Below are 19669 nucleotides of genomic sequence, written 5' to 3' on the forward strand. Positions count from 1 at the left end.
TCGCAGCACTCGCCAGATTTGCGGGAGCTATTTCTTCTTCTTCTGTAGAAATGCATCCTTCATAGTTGAAGATCAGCGCACTTCTTTGATGAATGTATGTCACACATTGTGCAAAGTCTGCACATAGTTCATACTGCGCAAGGGAGAGACTTCCTATGAAACATGACAGTGCGCAAGGTCTCATGCTGCCCATACAATTAACATCGTATAACATGTATGCTCTCATGTCAATTCATAGCATACACTAGTACATTGCAAAGAACATATAACTCGATGTGATGGTCTCATATTAAAATGTTGTATGTCCGTACGTAATAGTAATAAAAGATAACTTGATGTGTCTGAAAGCAACCTGTCTTGCCCTCGTCCATGCAGTGTACATGCGTGTACCTCTAACCCCTTATTCCCTCCTCTTGTCTGTTTGTCTTCCTTTCCCTCAACAACAAATAAATTAGTGTCCAGCCTCATTTCCTTCAGTTTCTTCTACATCTTGTGTGTACCCCTCTCCCTTCAAGTCTTTGCATCTTTCGTGTCATTCTCCATCCTGTTCCCTTTTGCGCCTTCTGATCTCGTACTGATCTTTTCTCTTGCCTTCCCCAATTGTCCCCCTTTCCTGCCATCTTGATCTGTTTTTGACCTTCCATGTATTCCTATTTTTCAGTATGCTGTTATCCCAATATAACCAAAAATGTTATTACTTCTCTCTGAAATTCATTGAAAATATGTCAATTTCATATTCAGCAGAAATAAAATAATCTCAAGATGCATTAGAAAAAATATTCCATACCTCACTATTGCTCTTTTTGCCCACCAGCACTCGTAGTGTAAAAGAGATATTATTATTATTATGTCTGTTTTCTAGGTTGTACGTACATTGTACGTACCATGCATGTTTCGGTTAATATGGCTGTGCATTATAGGGAGATGTTGGTCACCATGACAACAGCATCCTGTCAGCGCTGATGCTGAGCCAATTTCGATGAAAGTGATTAGAGCCAGAAGCATTCCTCATTGTTTTAAATTACATCTAGCCTTGTAATTCATTTGTTGCTGGCTGTCATGCAAATGATGTCTCTTGTCACCATATACCATTAAAAGCAAAAAAAGAAAGAAAAAGTGTGTCAGAGTCATAAACGAACTCATGACCATCAGAACTGAGATACCAAATAATTTGCCATGGAAGAGTTTTTTTTTCTTAATCAAACAAGGATTTGAATAAAGTTCCCTATCAGTCAAAACTGGTTTGGCCGTCTCTCAAAAATCTCACCTAACAACTGTAGTTTCAAGAATATTTATTCTACCAATGCTGTTGAGCAAGAAAAAAAAAATCTGATTTCATGTATGTTTATCTTGATGAAATTTTACAAGAATAATTTTATAATAATTTTATTGTCACTATTATCTTTGGAATACCACCACCATCACCACCACCACAAAAAAAAAAAGTGTCTCTATAAAAGTGCAAATTCATTTATGTCCTGCACCTTCTATTTACAGAGCTTTGCTACTGAATTCAAATTTGTTCATTATGAGATGCAATCATAAACCACATGGTCACAATAAATTATGTCAATTTTGTAATCACTTGAGTCTGTTTGTGATACTGGGCCCTCCCTGCCAACTTGTCAATCTCTACTTTTCTATAATTTGCAAATTATCAAAGGGGAAAAAAATCCCCCTCTTTTTCCTGTTTTGTATTTGTTTTGACTTTGGAGAAAACTGTTGAAATTGACCTGTCCCATCCCACAAACTAAAGTTATCAGGATGTGGGGATTTCCTCCGTCAATGTAGGACAGGAAGAGGAAGAGGGTATCTGTGAGGATCACATGGTGCCTGGTCAGCTCACCCTTCTGGCTGATGTCTATGTGCCCATGTCAAGAGATTGCTGTCATTTCTCACAGGAGTGGAGTAGGGAGGATTGGGGGAAAAGGGTGTCACCGAACCATTCTGAATGTCAGCAAATTGATTATTCATGTAATAAATACTGATGTATCACGCTAACTTTCACTGAAGTTAGGATTTTTTTTTTCTACATTGAATCCTCATTTTGTTATGATCTAACATTTAGTAAATTGTGTGAAATATTGTCCATGAAATATGAACTGCCCATCTAAGATATGGCATATGCACCACTGACACCACGGACTTCAAATCAAATGACACCACATTACATTGCCTGGCATTTGAATTTTATCCGAATGGAAACCAATTAAATTGCCACTTTTCTATATGTTATCCCAGTGTTTTCTTCGTGCTCTATTACAATGACAATAAAGGTCAGCAGGCAAAATTTTTTGGTTGATAGGCTGCTTGAAGAGAGCTATACAGTCATCCTAATCTGGACTTAACACCTGAATTTCAATCCCCTAATGAGCGGCAGGGGATTGGAATTCCCTATAACTCTGTTAGCGAAGAGTCAGGGGCAGTTAGCATCGTGATGAAGCAGATACCTCACAGGCTGCCTATCTCGGTCAGCGGCTCCCTTACACGGCTCCTCAGGATGCCCCCAGCGGACCGACAGTGAAAGGCATTTGTGGGACTGATGAAGTCATTGGCATGGCAGAATTAATGGTGTAATGGTCGTGGCCTGGCATGCATTAGACAGGAGAGTGTTCAGAGAGAAGCGAGGTGCTGAAAGAGACAGTTAATTAGGTCTTAAGTGGATGGTAGAGTGACAGAAAAGAGCAGAGAAGTGCGTTAATGTTCTGTAATGGCACACATGTGTCTTGTGTGAATTCGACGAACTGTGAACCATTTGCGATATTTGTGAGATCCTCACACAAATGGAGTCATGGAGAGTGCAATCAAATTTGTGCTGTCTTCTCCTTTTTATTTTCCAGCACGTATTTTCAGTCCTTTGTGCATCTGTATTTCATAATGATGTCTTGTGTAATGGTGCTTCTACCACAAGTTTTCTCTGCATATATTTGGTACACCTTGTATGATATGCTGTAGTACTGCTCCCCCCCGAATTTCACTGTTTAATGTTAATCCTCCTAGTGAGAAATTCAGACAGTGACATACCAATGCACTCTAGTTCTGCATGATTATGCATGTGTACACTTCGATTCACAGTTATGGGAAGTATTCTGCTTTTATTTATAGGTGGTCTGCATTCATCGCAAAAAAGTATGTGATTTTCTACAAACACTGTCTTTATTTCTCATTGAAAATTATCCAGGACTCTGCTTTTATCACTGTTGATATGTCATGTATTCTGAATACTTTTATTTTGATCTTCTGTAAATTTGTACTTGTGATGGGAGCCGTTTTTTAAACCTGATATGTGAGAAACAAAAATCAAATCAAATCAAGGGGGAGGGGTACACAGTTCACCTCGCCAGCTTTTTGTGCATTACGTGTGCTGGCACAAGTGGGAAATGTATGCACTCGAGTCACGCATGACACACACAGGCAGTCGCACTGCTCGCAGACACTCATTTCAGCACTGAGAGCTGTATGTGTGTGTGTGTGTGGGTTGTTTCCCATTCTCACATCTCGTAGCACCCACTCATCTATGACCATAGGGGTCGGTAGAGGGAGTACGAGAGGGAGAGAGAAAGGGAGAGAAAGATAAAAAGACTGGGTGAGTGTGTGTTCTCGGCCTCTGACGAATGGAGCAGTGTACGGCAGCAGCTTGCGTAGATGCTGATTCAAGCTTACTCTGTGAAGCATCATCTGTGTGTTATCTCCTAGGTGATGGTTTTATTGCCATAAAGGATTTAATGTTCATGTGCTTCTCCATCTGGGTGTTGGCACAGGTGAGTAGCCTATTTCCTCTTTTAATAGTCTTTATTATCTTTTTATTTCACCACAGTTATTTGACCCTCGGCAGAGTACAGTGTATTTCCACTCTGTTATTAAAAGGATCTGAATGCATCCTTTATAGAACTTGAATCCCTCAGGCTCATTCTATAGACATATTATTGTCTATAGAAGTACATCTGTAGGATATGTTCTGTTATCAAAGACAATGACACTGTACCCTATGAAAAGCTCTTAATTATAATTCATATGTATGAAATTACATTCACTTTTAATATACCTGTGGGGGACAAGAGTGTAGTGTTAAAGTTAGATTGATGTGTGAGCAACATCAGTTGGATTTTAATCAGTATGGCTTGCTTTACTCATCAGCTGAAACCTGAGAAGAGTGTGAATAGATATGGTGTCTAGTATTTGCTCTCATATCTACAATTCTTTTATAGTCTCATGTGTGTCTCATGAAAGTACAAGAATGCAAAGAGATTCAAGTTCATAACCCTCATTTTATGAACATTTTATAATTTGGGGATATGCGTTTGACTTTATTGAAACTGTAAACAGTACAGTCACTTGAATTAAAATTTGTCAATGCATGAATTTTTTTTCTCCTTTGTATGATAAATTGCCTTTTTTTAAGGGACTGAACTCTAATATCTGTATGCTCCAAAATGAAGAAGAAAGTCACGAGAAACCTATTGAAAGGAAACAAGGATGTATGATGTGTATTCATTGTGTAGTGTGCATGCTCACCTTCATTTGTGGAATAGGCTTGCTGATGTCAAGGGCGTTTTCTCTTCTCTATCTCTTGATTGAGAATAAGGCCGTGAAGGATTGTACTTCAGAACACAATAAATTACAGTTTCGCAGCATTAACAAGAGCACTCAGTATTTGTCTCAGCCGTCTTGTTTCCTCGTCCTAAATCTTAGTCCAACTCAAAGTGTCACAGCGAATTCCCCATTTCTAGCTTTTTGATTTTAAAGCAAGTACTATATGAAAAGTTTGCTGTGTCTGTCTATTCTTTATATGAGAGGATTATTTGTAATTTTGCTCAAGACAGGGGTTACGACAGTGCCAAGTTTGTGATGATCAATACTGCCCATGGACCTTTATAAGCATACTAACACATGTTTGCAATTCACACATGAATGACAGATACTATAATGTGAGGCTTAACATATTTCCAAGGTGATCTATTTCAACTTATATTGAACTGTAGAAACTGAGACCATTCTCGAATGGTCTCAGTATTGGAGTACAGGTATATGGCCCTCAAGTAGCAGCCATTTAGCCAAGGAAGTAGTGAAAAGATTTATGATTAGGAATCAGAAGGACACACAGAGATATTGTATTTTCATCGAAATCAGCTTCAGTGGCTGACGGAATTATCATGTGAAGCTTTCAAACAAGCCTGAAGTGGATTGCCACACTTGGAAAACACTAGTAAACTGCAGTACTTGGAAGTGTAACCGAACCAATTTATCATTTTGTGTGCATGATTTTTTTTCCCCCCTGTGATTTGCATTTAAATCTCAATTTGGTAAGTTCTTTCTTAGCTGGTGATAAACTTGGGATTGGAATGAGGAGAGGGGGCCTGGAAAGGTTTTGGTTTTAAGTGCTACATGTAAGAGATAAACAAACATGTGTTCTGCGGGATCAATCCAGCTTGTTTGTTCCAGGCTGTTTTGAAATCTAGTGGTCATGATGATCTTTTAATGACGACGGCCAAAGATCAAATCCTTGTACAGCCATTTAGCGATGTCTGTGAGAAATTCCTGTACGCAGTTAAATCGTCATCTAGTCTGACTCACATCTGCGAAGAATCAGTGAACTCTTTTATCATGATGCCTAGAATTTATTGATTTTGCTGTTCCAAGGTTTGTGTGGTAGAGTATAACTTCAGGCTGGTGTGCAAGGGAGACACACCCAGATGAGATCAGAACAAGTGAGAAAGTGCAATTATCTTTCCCAGCCATCTAACCCACAAGTTCATCCCCAAACTTTAAGGCTTAGGCATATGACGTGACAAACAAAAACATATAATAAAGAAGGCTTAACTGCAATGTATCTAGTCCATACCTGGTGCATTTTTAAATTAACCTTTAAAAGAAACACGGCCAAATGAAATGTTAAACAGTAGAACATACCACCAAACAAAAAATTGCCAAAATATACTTATTCCCATATACTTTGATGGACACCTTTCTGGTGTTAGATTACAATTTCCTAATCACACAATTTGTACTCTATCAGAGAGAGTTAGTAGCTTTTGTGTATAGGCCTGCAGTAAGTGATGCTGTTGCGTGATTGCTTTCAACTTCCAGTGGTAGTGCCATGAATGGTTATTTTGCATAGAAACATGGAAGTACAGCATCAAATAGTCCCCATACTCTTGAAAATCAACCAATATAATGTTGATCTGAATAAAGCTCAGTGATGAGCCATTAATGCATTTGTATAAAATATGACAATTTTGAGGTATAGGCCCTACCTCGTAAATTAACAGTTTTTACATTCAGCTGAAGTAAACTGAACATAGCACAAAGTGATTTTTTACCTCATATCTTTTCGTGTAAATGAGGTGTATGCTGTAAGCCTGAAGGGGGCCGTAGGCATCATTTAGTTTTCATTAATCAGTGCACTTGCGGAATATTATAGAGATACCAGTCATTCTGGTCCACCAGCTAGCATACCTATAACCTGCACATCAGAGCATTAAATTTGCTTGCCACTGAGAATGCAAGTTTATTCAAGACTGATTCTTTCATAGATATGGATCTCTATTGAACACAAACAACAAGAGAAGATTTGAGGGCTATATACTGTTTGTTTGTTTGTTTGTGTGTGTGTGGGGGGGGGGGGGGTAGGAAAGTAATGAATTATCATTTTCAGAACTTCATATTTTATTTTTTATCCCTACGCAATTGCTATGAGCATTGTGTTACATTCTAGTGGACAGCCAAGAAGGCTGCGGTTTACTTTTGATGCTGAATGTTTTATAGCTTGACGTCACTACCTAGCCTTCATTGATTAGTTCGTATGTAAATGCCTGGAGCATGCTAGCATGAGACTTGTAAAGAAGATGATGATACAATGTAGTCTTTTGTGTTCAATAGTGTTACAACAGGGACCAGAAAAAAAAATCAGTAAAGGAAGTATAGATGTTTGTAGTGTTTTGATACTATAAGATGGATAGATAGATACAGATGTAGATAGATAGATAGATAGATAGATATAGATTAAGATAGATAGATAGACAGATACACCCTAGATACAAAGATGTAGATCTTGATATTTTTATCTTAAATTATAAATGTATCAAGCTGCAGTGACAACTATAGTAAAACAGACCTATGAGCCAACATTAGGTGAACTTACAATTAAGAAAAGAAAAGAAAAAACCCTGTCATCATTGATATAATGTTTTATGAGTACACAACTTTGTTCCCTAACAAATACATGGAGAGTTATACTGTATAACCAGAAACATTCTCAGCATACAATACAATACAATCTAATCATTTATATAGCGCCCTTACACAGTCAATGACTGGTTTCACAGCACTTTACAACAACATTCAGTTACAGATTGGCATCAAAAAGGAAAGTCTTAAGATTCTTCTTGAAGACATCAAGGGATGGGGAAATGCGGACGAACCGAGGTAAATCATTCCACAATCGCGGTGCAGCCGGGTACATGGAGTAAGGTGCTATCTGCACTTGAACGTAGTCCAGGACGAGCAGAACAGTATGGAATGATCAGAGATCTAAGATACGTTGGAGCTTTCCCTTGAAGACACTTGTATACAATTGTTAAGATCTTGAAAGCAATGCGATGTGCGACTGGTAGCCAATGTAGCTCCTTCAGCAAGGGGGTGACATGATCACGCCTACGGCACATGAAGATGAGTTTCGCCGCACGATTCTGTACCCTCTGAAGGCGCTGGACCTGCTGGGAATTTAGCATGAAACTTTTCAATGCATTGTGTAAACAGAAACATTCACATATGCATTCTACTTTCGCAAATCTCAGCTCGTAGTTCATAGTATCCGAAATTCACGAAAGTTTCATGCATGTGAAAAATTTGTGGTTTTTCAGTAGTAAAGTTGATATACTGTATACACACACTATAGAACATGTATGTATACATGCGTACATAGTGTGTGGATGGGTGGAGGGAGTAGGAGGGGATTACTGCGTATGTAGAATAGGTAAATGTAGGCCTACCAGATAATCCTTATCTATGAAATAATAATGGGGTGGAACATAAACTGTCAAGGAATTGCTGTGGACACACCTCAGTTTGAAGTCGTCAAGACCATCACAGCATTGTAAGATGTGTGTATCATTCATTGTCTGTCTTTTTTTTATCTGTGCCATTCATTTTTACCTGTCCCTGCTTATCATGATGTTTGTATGCATAGGGAATGGATAGAAAAACATGTCAGGCTGGCCTGCATAGTTTGTACATACATAGGGGAATACTCCCCACCCTTGTGTGATCTGTCCCATCCATCCCCCTCCCCCTACACACACACACACACACACACACACACACACACACACACACACACACACGCACAAATAAAAAGCAAAAACAAATCCTGTAATTAGATTTTTTTTAAAAATCAAACTCAACAGCAACAATAGCTGAGTGAAAATTGGATAGGAATCAGCCAATGTTGAGATTAATATTAATATCTACTTGCCCCCTTTCCCAAATGAAAGCACAAACAAAATCAGTATTAATTTTAGGAAAACATTAGAACTTGAACATTAGATGTTAATAGGAATCAGGCAATGTGAAAATTGATATCAATATCGGGATGGAATCTACAGATGCTTAACATTTGTACAAGTGTGTATAATGCAATGACAAATTGATCATCCTGTGCATTGGAAGAAAATGGAAAATGTACAGCAGAGTTCGTAATCATATCAAAGCCCTCAAGTGAGCAGACTTGCTTAAAAATTTTGCCAAGATTTGTTGTTTTGTCATTTCAAAACCATTGATTACTCTTTCTGTTTGTATCACATGTGGATTTGCTTGTTAGCCTCATTTCAAGTTGTGAAGACTGTTTTCCCTTCCAAAATTCTGATTTCTGACTCTGTATTATTATGAGTTTTTACATGCTGCTGCATGGTTTCAAATGTCAAGCCAACACTCAACAGATGGAGTACTAAGTTAAGGAGATGTGACATACTTGTGAAACAGCATGGGAATATAACTTTGCCATTAAACAATAGGTCTGTTTATAGATATCCTCATCAACCCATACTCCAGCAATTTACTCAGTTTCATTGATGTCGATGATATTGAACCTTGTGTTTAGTAATCTACCATGCATCGTCCTTTGAGAACACACACAAAACAGTGCAGCTTTAGATGTTTACACTTCAAAGAGGGCAAAAGATTGTTCTCGGAACAGGAGGGTCAACATCTCCTTTGTCTGTATTGAAATGCTGTTCAACAAGGCAGACCAAACTCTTTCTTCTCCATCTTAATTAGTGGTGTTTTGTTCAAAAATTTCATTGTTCAGAGGTCACAGAAAGGTAACACTATAAACCTGGCCACCCATTGTTGAAATTGTAGCATATGGTCATTTCACCCTGGTGTTTAAGACCATTCGCTACTCTGCAGCTATTCTTTGCATTTTGGAGAATGAAGGAACAAAATCAATATGTGAGATTTTCATCATATGTGAGCTACAACCAAGGCATTTTAATCATCTACATCTGGAACACTCTACCTTTTCATACAACTGAATTCTGAAATCTGGTGACACCAGTGTACCAGATACACATAGTCTAACCAGCCTAGTCCCTGTTTGCTATAATTGTGAATGTTTCTACACTACAGTTTCTGCGAGGAGCAGATTTGATATATATGTTATGAAATGGTATTAATTATTTCATGTAGATACATGATATGCCCTAATTTAAAGCACATGTGCCAGTCAAGTCATGTACTTCCTTGAAATGACATGAATTGTGAGACAAATATCTTTGATGAGAATTTACAAACAGTAATGGTCTTACATTCATTGAATTGGTCATTTATCATTTCTGTCAAATGTATTTTTGTTATCTTCATTGTCCATTAGGGTCTGCATGGTTACACATATGAAATGTGTAGGACATGTCTGGTATAATAGCCCTAAAGCTGGTACAGTCGGCCTAGATATGAAAACCTCCAATTGGACCTATGAAACTCTCAAGTATGACAAAATATAGTATATTCAAATATATATTTCACTAGACAAATGATGGCTAAAGTGTTCAGCCTCTCAGTTTCTGTCAACTTCAAGAACAAATATGTACTGTAGTACTTAAAGGCATAATTTACCATTTGCAGATAAACAAAAACCCAACATTAGTGCTTTGAAATAGTTCTTAGATGTGAGTTATGGATAGAAACAACTGCTGTAAAAATATGAATTGGTAAAATTGATGTTAAGTATTGTTAAAGATACAAAATGTGAACAATAGTTATAAAAAGTGTTTCCAGACTAAACTGTCTACAGTAAGGTGCATTGAGAAAGACACAGATATCTCCTCACATTTTAGTCTTTATCACAAATATTTTATATGATAGGATGTTTTGTGGTACAACCCTATGCATTAAATGTCATATCTTTAAAATTTTTAAATTACTGTTCCCAAAGGTAAACAGGATCTTTAAAATGATTGCTAACAGTGGATGAATTCTCTTCCAACCTTTCAGATTTTGAATGGCAAAAACATTCAATTTGACATGTGTGACGCAGTTCACAAAGGTTGGGTCTGAACCATGCCTATCACGGCATAGGGTCACCTTTTGCCAACCCAGAGGTTATTTCATTGGGCTCTAACAGATTTTCAAGGTGTCCCCCATTTTTCCTCAACCCTCTCCCTGTTCGAAAGAGTAGGGGCGTCAATATTCATCGCGCTAAATGATAATCCATTCATTCTTCAAGCATTCAGCAACTGCAGAGAATTGGATTTGGTGCAGTATCACCTGCAGTGAATTTAGTGATAACAGGTTTGACAATGAGTGATGACAATGAAAATTGGTTCCATGAAGTTGAAATGCTGATCTCACCCCCCCCCCCCAAAAAAAAAATCAAAAATCAAAAATCTACATACACACACACACACATGAAGCTGGATGAGTAACCTTCTCGGTCACAAATACTCTACACATTACGTTTATTGCATTCATTGAGTTCTATTCCATGGTTGAACAGAAAAGATCAAATAGGTCATGTGTGGCAACCAAAATGTTTATATATGAAAGTCCTTACCCCTCCTCTTATTTGTGTGCTGTCTAAGGGAACACCAGAGGCAGCCTTATTTTTCTTGGTTTTTTTTTTCTCCTTCTATGTGAATTACTCTATGAAAACTTCACACTTTTATTGTTAAAAAAAAACAAAAACAAAAAAATGTCAAAGCTAGAAAAATACAGTCTAATTGCATTTTGTGCTACTTTTACCAATACCAACTTGCATCAACAGAATACTTATAAGTTGTTGATGGTACATTTCAAGTAATTAAGGTTTGTATGTTTGACATAGGAATAACCTTGCCATTGAGACTAATGTGTAATTGACAATGAGTTGTAATAATATTCCTTGATCGCCAATCGAAACGTCAATTGCAGAGTACCTTGTGTAATTACTCCAGAGTGCTACATTGTAATGACCAATTGACAAGACTAGAGAATGCCTAAGTCAGGATTTAGGAAGGCATTGTTGTGTGCATCAGTTTCACAATAGTGCCATTCTCTCTACACTCAAAATATCATGTTTTCTTTTTTTGTGTGTGTGTCACAGTCAGGATCGCAGCCCAAATTTCAAAATTGTTACAGTGAGTACAGAGATTACATGATTTTCTTCTTTTTTTTGGGGGGGGGGGGTAATTTGGAATGTGATGCAAATCACACAAATTAGTGTGATTTTTTTTTTTTGCTAAAAAGACACAAAATTATGCAGTGAAAACCATGACTGCAAGAAAAAGATTTTATACCCCACAATGCATTATGCATGTCATTGCTTTCTATTTTTACCATGCTGTGGTATGCCATAGTATGTGTACATGTATTGAATTGGCCCTGAGACATAGACTAGTATAAAGCATACTATTTATAACACGTGGTGGGGGGGGGGGGGGGGGGGGGTCAGCTCTTCACAAATAATTGCGACCCAAAAAGTTTCATTTTTCAATTTTTTTAAAGTGAGAATGCTGAATCAAAAAGCAGTTACCCAGATCGGCAACCCAAATTTTGAAAGTTTGCAGTGAAAACAGCACTTGTGTGTTTCCATCAGAGGCTGTATCTTGTCAATGCACATGTCACCTACTCTGTTATACCTGCAATTGTTGACAAGATAGAGAGAGAAGAAAACCTGGCAGAGCTTTATGAGGGTGTTTTCAGTGTTATATTTTTGCAGAACCATCAATCCCTGTTTCATACAAATGTAGTTGCCATGGTTATGTATCTCTGCAAGTCTATTCTCCACTCTGATACAAGGAAGGGTATTTACAGACATATTTATCCATGCTGTCATCTGTAGTTCAGCCTGATCTTATCACCTTTCAGCAATAAACGAAGAATAAATGGAGTTTCATCTCTTCACGGACCTGCTCGGCAGTCGTGCTGGAATGAGCAGGATGCAAGCAGACTGTAAGCTGAGACTCTGAGCAATTGGCACTAGGATGAATGGCTATGTCAAAATATTAGTGATAATGATGGTGACAGCTCTGTGGCATGACGGTATGATTTTTTTTTTCTCTATTGGATGGATTGTCAGCTAGATGAGTTGATACATATGGCAGTGTTCCAGATGAGCAGAGATACAGAACAAGAATTAATTTGAAGCGGGACTGGGCTGTAATTGACATCATGCTCGAACCTGGGCCGCAGTCCCCTCCTGAAGAAGAAATGACGCAGTCCAAGAAATATTGCTTGTGAGATGCCCTTGATCACTTGTACGTTCAGTGCCTGCAAGACTCTATGTGCAGCATTATTCTGATATGCTGAGTCCTTGCAAATTTGCTTGCATTGATTCTCATCTGTGCAAAATCTGTCCAAGTGAGATATTGGTTGTAGTGCTTTGTGATATTCTTGGTACAATCAGTTTCTACCTTCCCTCCCCCCCCCCCAAAAAAAAAAAGGAAAAATAGATTTTAAAGAAAATCCATGGGCATACAGACAGAGTGTAAGAAGGGAAAAGGGAAGTAGCTGTGACTTGTGTGTGTGTGTGTGTGAATTCGGATTTATACAGTCTGTGTTCTTTGTCATTCCTCGACTCCACTGAAATGTTGATAAGGCCATATAATATGAACTGGAGCAAAAACTTCATTTCTGCGTTTGATGTATGTAAGCACTATGAAGTATTCAGCCATTGCTGACAAGTTGCTGTTGATATGTTTATACTTTCTTACTAAAGTTGCTAAATCTTTTCCAGTGTTAGCACTGTGGTTAAGCTTGGCAAAAAAAGAAATTTTCAAGAATAAAATTTCTAGATAACTCAGTGCAAAGGTCAAACCAATTTGACTAATTTCTCTTCTGAATAGCATGGTTCCGCCAGTTGACATTTCTCAAATGTATATCAATCAGAGCATAGACACTATCTGCATACATTTTTCTCAGACAGACAAAAAAAAAAAATACTGAGATTAAATTCTCAGCCACTCATTTAATTTGATTGAATAATTTCTCCTTCAGCAGAAAAGAGTATGATTGAAATATATGGCATTTCATAGCCTAATCATCCACCCCCCCCCCAGATTTTGTGTGGTAATGATGATGTCCTTTCATATTTTTTCACGGTTTGCATTTATTGAGATACGTCGTATTTGTGCCAGTGTCGGAGGGCTTGGATAATCAGCATGTAGTCATTTGTTGAATTATTCCTGTACCCCTGACATTAATCGCCCTTTACCTGCAAATTAGCCCCCCTACCAGTGGCAGTGATGACATGGCATTTCAGGTATGCCAGTCTTTCCATAGGGCAGTACATGCAATAGTGTTCTTCAATGAGATGGCAGGGGCTCCACGCCTCTCTTTTCATTGACATAAAACAGACAGGGTGGAAAGGACGTTAAGATGAAGGGAAACAGACATGTCAGCCTTCTTCGGAGGTCTGCACGAAGAAAGACACTCGGTCTTCCAAAGATGTTGAAGTCTTGCAGCACCATGCAATCAGCTCACAAAAGAAAAGCTCAGACCATGGTTTATGGGATATTAGGAATGTAAGGAGTCTAGATTGATGCATTGTCAGACAGCCTGAGCAGCAGTGGGCACCAATTTTCATCTACCCTTTGTGTGGAGAGAAATGGTTTGCCAATTTTGTGAGAATTGTGATCACTAATTGTGCCCACATATTCCCTAATTATTTCCTTCTGCCTCCGCCTTGATTCGTGATTTGTTGAAAGGTTGCATTGTTGAAGAAAATAGCTAGTGGGGAGTGAATGAGAAAATGTAAAATTGGGGAACACTGGCCTGAATGAAAGATGTAAGATTGGTGAATTGCATGGCTGAATGAGAAATGTAAAATTAGTGCAAGGACTAAAAGGGACAAAAATGAGAAAGGAGTAGAAATGGCAGACATTTGCATTGATTTGATGCATGAGGTTCAATATATTCTCATTATGTGCTAAACCGCTACCCCTATATTTCAGCCGGTGGAAATGCACAAAATTAAGCGATATAGTAGGGCACGCTACAATTTGCTTGAGGTCATGCAGTTAGCGCAGGAAAAACAGTAATGTATTTGGGCCTAATCGTAGGATACAAACAAGACCCTAAGATTGATTGATTCACACTTGGCCCAGTCCGATAATGTGAAGTGAGATTATCGCCAGAAGCGGCACCTTCTAGGCCCCCACCCCCCCCCCCCCCCACCTCACCCTGCTTACTGCTCCGAGAGCACAGAATAATTACAAGGCAAGACAGCTTACCTCATGTTACCGATACTGTGCCACGGTGTGCTTGTCACTGCAGCAACACTGAAAGGGGAAAGGGGAAATACAAATTGACAAATGGACTTTCCATTTTCTCTTGTATCTGCATGTTCTCCATTCTTTGTTGCATGTTTTATATTCCCAATTTTCTCTCTCTCTCTCTCTCTCTTTTTCCTTTCCCAACCATCTTGTCATACATTTCCCCATAGAAGCAACTTCTTCCCATAGCTACATCTTTGTAAAAACATGGAGATTCCCTTCAATCTGACTTGCCATTGTATTGATTGCAGACACTCTTCCATAGGAACTCATGCAAAATTGCAGCTTTTTCTGCTACCAGCAAAAGAGATGCCACTACTGTTTGATCTGTATCATTGTGAGAAGGTCGCCGGTTTGATTTTCCCTGGAATTTTTTTTCCCCCCAGCTACAGACTTATACTTGATCACACACACAAAAAAAGAGAAAACTCACAAGTCCCAAGGCTAGTAATGTCTCATCCAGTATTTCTGTCAGGTTTCTATTTGATTTAATGTACAGACTGCTCTTTACAAATTAGTGAATGTTTTAGCCTATTTATTATGGGCCCATTTGGTGATACTGGCATGAGGATACCCAGCATTAACCCTAAAAGTGATGCTAGAAATGTCCTAATAGGCATTAGCAAGTTTGTCAAGTTCAAGGCTTCTTTACCTGCATTCAGTGAATTTGTTGTCTGGCACCATCAGACAATGTAATTGAATGCCAAGTACTTAAAAAATGATATTTCCTATGATTGAGGAAACAGTAGGATTTCGTGCAGATCCAGCAGACTTGTATATCATCAGCTTACAACTGATGGGTCATCTCATGCTATTCATTACTAACTGTTATTGTCAGTGATAGGGAGGGTCTGTCATCACAGACTAGTAACAGCAGAACACTCCCATACTTGCAATTAATATGTACAGTATGTGTGCATTGTTAGGTTACTGGAGTTCATTTTCAGCTATATTTGGTAATGTTCACAGTGAAGGGGGAGCTAAGTATTAACCAACTTACCACAGATGGGAGTTTCTTGGAACCCCCTCACCATGTCAATGTGGTAGCAACCACCTTCTTATCTACCACAAGGCGTTGCATTTGCCAGACTGCCATCCCCGCTGACTTCTCTTATCAGATTCATGTTCCAGGTTTCACTGACTTTGAAGGAACTCAGCAGTGATAACTAAGGACCCCTACATGAAGATACCAGCTAACAATCAAGTTTTTGAATAACTGATATTCAGGCATGTCTCTCATGTCTCTCATGTATGTAACTCAGTGCAAGCAAAGTTTTTTTTTTTCTGTAACTTTTTGTTTTCTGTCAGAAAAATTCTTGTCTTTTTTTTTTGTAATCATGGTTTAGAAATTTTGATATATGTGTGATCGTTTCATTTGGGAAAGTAGTCATTCAACTTCACATTAAGATGATTGTGGTGTATCAAATTGGCGTGACAGAGGAAGGCAAATTATACTGCTTTTCTCGACTGTGATCAAGTTCCGAGATCAAGAAGGCAGCATAGCAAAATGCTGATAGCAAAGTAGAAATTGGAAAGAATGCACAACTGAACACATGAGCCCTCCGTCAATTATGTTGGTGCCGCGGAGATCAGGCATCTCTTTCAGGAGTAGAGTTTCACCTCTGCCACGCCCATTCATCTGGAGGTTAATGATCAACCTAGGAGTTTGCCTGAGGACATCGACAGCCTACTGATCAGTTTTTGTTTCTTGCTCGTTGTTTTTAGCTTGAGTAAAAAAGGATAATATTGATGTACCCTGACTAGATGGTAGCTTCATTACTCACCAAACTTTTTTTTCTTTCTTTCTTCCCCCAATTTCTCCTCCCTCTCTTTCTCCGCATCTCCAGTTACATGCAGCTGGCCGAGGGCCTTCCAACCTACGGCGTTCATTACTACGAAGTAAAGGACAAAGCAGGGATCCCATGGTGGCTTGGGCTGAGTTTCAAGGGAGTGTGCCAATACGACCGAGTGGATCGAGTCACGCCTAGAAAGGTGTGTGTGACTTAAAAACCAGTGCTTGTGACAGTTTTATAGACATCTGTCACTTTGGCATTTGGTTACATAGAAGGAGATAATGAAAATGAGGGGAGAATTGGATGTATTGAGGTTGATACAGTAGGAACCTTTTAAGATTAATGATTAAAATCCAGTAGCATGGGATACCATGGAGTGAGAAGGCTGGATGGACTCAAGATATATGTGACCCGCTACAACAAAAAGGTCCTAAAGTCGCGCACGGTCGAAGCCGTGAAAATCGAGTTTGAAGTCAGAGCATTAAAATTGGTCAAAACGTACGATTTTCTGATTTTGATATATTGTTAGAGTCTAATATGTCTTCTTTCATCTGTTGAAATTTTGAAGCAAAATGATCAAAGGAAATATAAAAAAATAGCGTTTTTCTGAGCCATGTTTTTTGGCGTTTCAACGAAGCAGAAACTGGTTCGAAAATTTGGATTGAGCGCCACAGATAGGTTCCGCCCCTAACAACGACCAGAGTCATCTCATTGGTCAGTTTGCTGCTTGCTGCTAACCGAACACTGCCCAGTCGACTGGTGCGTGCGGGCGGGGTGCGCTATGCTCAGCCGCTTCTCACATCCTGGTCACTGATTGGTTGGTGAGGAGACCGCCGGCGCTGATGTGCTTGAATGAACTCTTCGGGGGTTGCTAGGGCTTACCTTCTATTGTCCAGAGGTGAAAACTGACTTGCGTGTCCCTTGATCGCGATTGCGTCGAAAGGAAGACTTTTAGGGCGCTTTTCTCGAAACAGTGATTTTCCAGACGTCTCGACATGCTCTCCTTTAAACATCGATATCTCCGCAGCCGATTATTTTTATAAAATGTGTTATATATCAATTTAAAGCAGAAAGATTAGGGGATTATATCATGCAATTTTCAAATAATCGACCTCGCCCGACTTTAGGATCATTTTGTTGTAGCGGGTCACATATTGAAGAATACCCGTAACAAATTGGGTACAGCTCTAACACTAAACTCTGTGTAAGTACACACACAGCCAAAGAATTTTGACTGGAATCGACCGTTACCAATGAGCATACACTTTGATGCACATATTCGCTGACCGGTGCTATTTGTTGATTTTGAATCTACCGTGGGTAGCAAATGCATCAGGCAACCATGAATCCCTGTGGTACCGGGTATTTGATCTAGATGTAAAATTCAACAAAGACAAAAGGTTGTGATTAAGACATGAACATATTCTATATTAAAAAAAACAACAACAACAACACATGCAAAAAATGATACTCTTTGGCTGTAGTGCTATTTATACGAAAGGGAAACCAAGAGAAATGCTGTATTCTCAAATAGAGGAACTGGGCAGGCTGCCAAAGTTAAGGAAGTGATACGTTGTCAGATGGCTAGAATGCACTTGATATTAAAGGCTTGTCTCCGTTTTTCCCTAAGCCTGAGAAATTCGGCAGATTCAGAGAAGCGTCCAAGCCTTATTCCTTCTGGAAGTTTGGGAGTGTTTGGGATCAGCAGGGCAATTCCTGAGCTTCACGTGAGAAGACACTCACACAAACACACAAACAGGCACATAAACACATTCTAATACAGTGAGCGGAGATGTCTTTTTCGAGGAGCTCACCGCAGTTTAGGTGGTATGTAGGGTAGGAAGTAAGGCAGGAAGGCCCCTGCTAAGCCCAGCTTGCTGCTCCCAAATCCATTGCAATTCCTTCCCTTCCTCAGCTGGCAACAGAATAATGAAAAAAAAAAGTATATTCATATGGCACCCCCCCCCTCCTTTATCTAAACTGGAGGAAACTAAACCAAATCTCAGCAAGGTTAGATTGAAGGGAAAAGAATGAGACAAATGAGCATACGTAATAGCCCCCTCCGAAAAAAAGAGGAAAAATTATTCTATCCCAATTTTCTAACTTCGTTTAAAGTTTCTATAAATGCTAGTGTAATATGAAAGTAGTTTCCTTTCTTCATATAAAAGAATGTTAAGACTGATTCTGAGCCTACGGTTTGAATTAGAGGTTTGTTTACATAATATTGTCCTGAAGGACATGCTCTTCACTCCTACTTTTGTTATCTCTTCTGTCTGGTTAAATGTGAACAGTTTTGTTTTTTCTGAGAAACAGAAGATAATTGATAAATCCAACCATCGTGCTGTGTTAGGTTGTAAAGTAAATACAGTTATGTCAAAGACTTTTACAGTCAAAGTCACTTTCATGAAATATTGTTTCAATAGCTCTATTAAGAAACATCAGTTCTTCAGCACTCCTCTTCTCTTTTTTACGATAGTAGTAACCATGTAGAAGTAACCCTTGATCTACTTATCTACTGCAAGTATTGTTGCATGTATTTTATTCGATAAGAGGAGCATGGATGTATGTTATTTACATATTTTACATTACTGCTACAGAGCTGCCAAGTCTCCCTCAATTCTATAGGAGTCCCCCTGGAAACTTAAATATGTCTTCCTGTCTTGACAAGAGAATATGAAAGCCTTCCTGATTTGGGGATGTCATTGCTTATTGCGATGTGTTTAACACGCAGGTATCTCCCTGAATGTCCCGTAGAACCTCACCTGAGTTTGATGTGTGAATTTTGGCAGCCCTGCCTTTATGTTGTAGGGTTCACGCAATGTTTGAATTGAGGAGTATTTAAAGGACAAGTTCACCTTGATACACGCATGAATTGAGAGAATGCAGCAATATTATTAGAACACATCAGTAAAAGTTTAAGGGAAAATCGGACAGTCTGTTCAAAAGTTATGAATTTTTGAAGTTTCAGTGCTGCCGTCGCTGGACGAGAAGACTGCTACAGCTTGTGGTGTCGTAGAATGATATAAACAAATATTTGAAATTCAACATATTTTCACTTTTCTCGCATCATATTAAAAGGAGCACTTGACTTGCGTCTTCCAGAAGACAGATGGAACAATATTACCTTTAACC

The 19669-nt window shown here is 38.8% G+C and overlaps 1 protein-coding gene across 2 annotated transcripts in view; it reads left to right on the top strand.

Annotated features, from left to right (window-relative positions):
- Positions 1-19669, top strand: part of LOC139731123 (uncharacterized) — a 163668-nt gene that overhangs the window by 109857 nt on the left and 34142 nt on the right. For both annotated transcript variants that reach the window (XM_071642005.1, XM_071642006.1), the window contains exon 7: positions 16592-16736. In XM_071642005.1, coding sequence (XP_071498106.1) covers positions 16592-16736 — 145 coding nt within the window. The remainder of the gene's footprint in view (positions 1-16591; positions 16737-19669) is intronic.

The sequence above is a fragment of the Diadema antillarum genome, unplaced genomic scaffold, assembly GCF_040938485.1.
Source record: "Diadema antillarum isolate AM-2024a unplaced genomic scaffold, OU_Dant_1.0 seq00000358_RagTag, whole genome shotgun sequence".
Classification (NCBI taxonomy): domain Eukaryota; kingdom Metazoa; phylum Echinodermata; class Echinoidea; order Diadematoida; family Diadematidae; genus Diadema; species Diadema antillarum.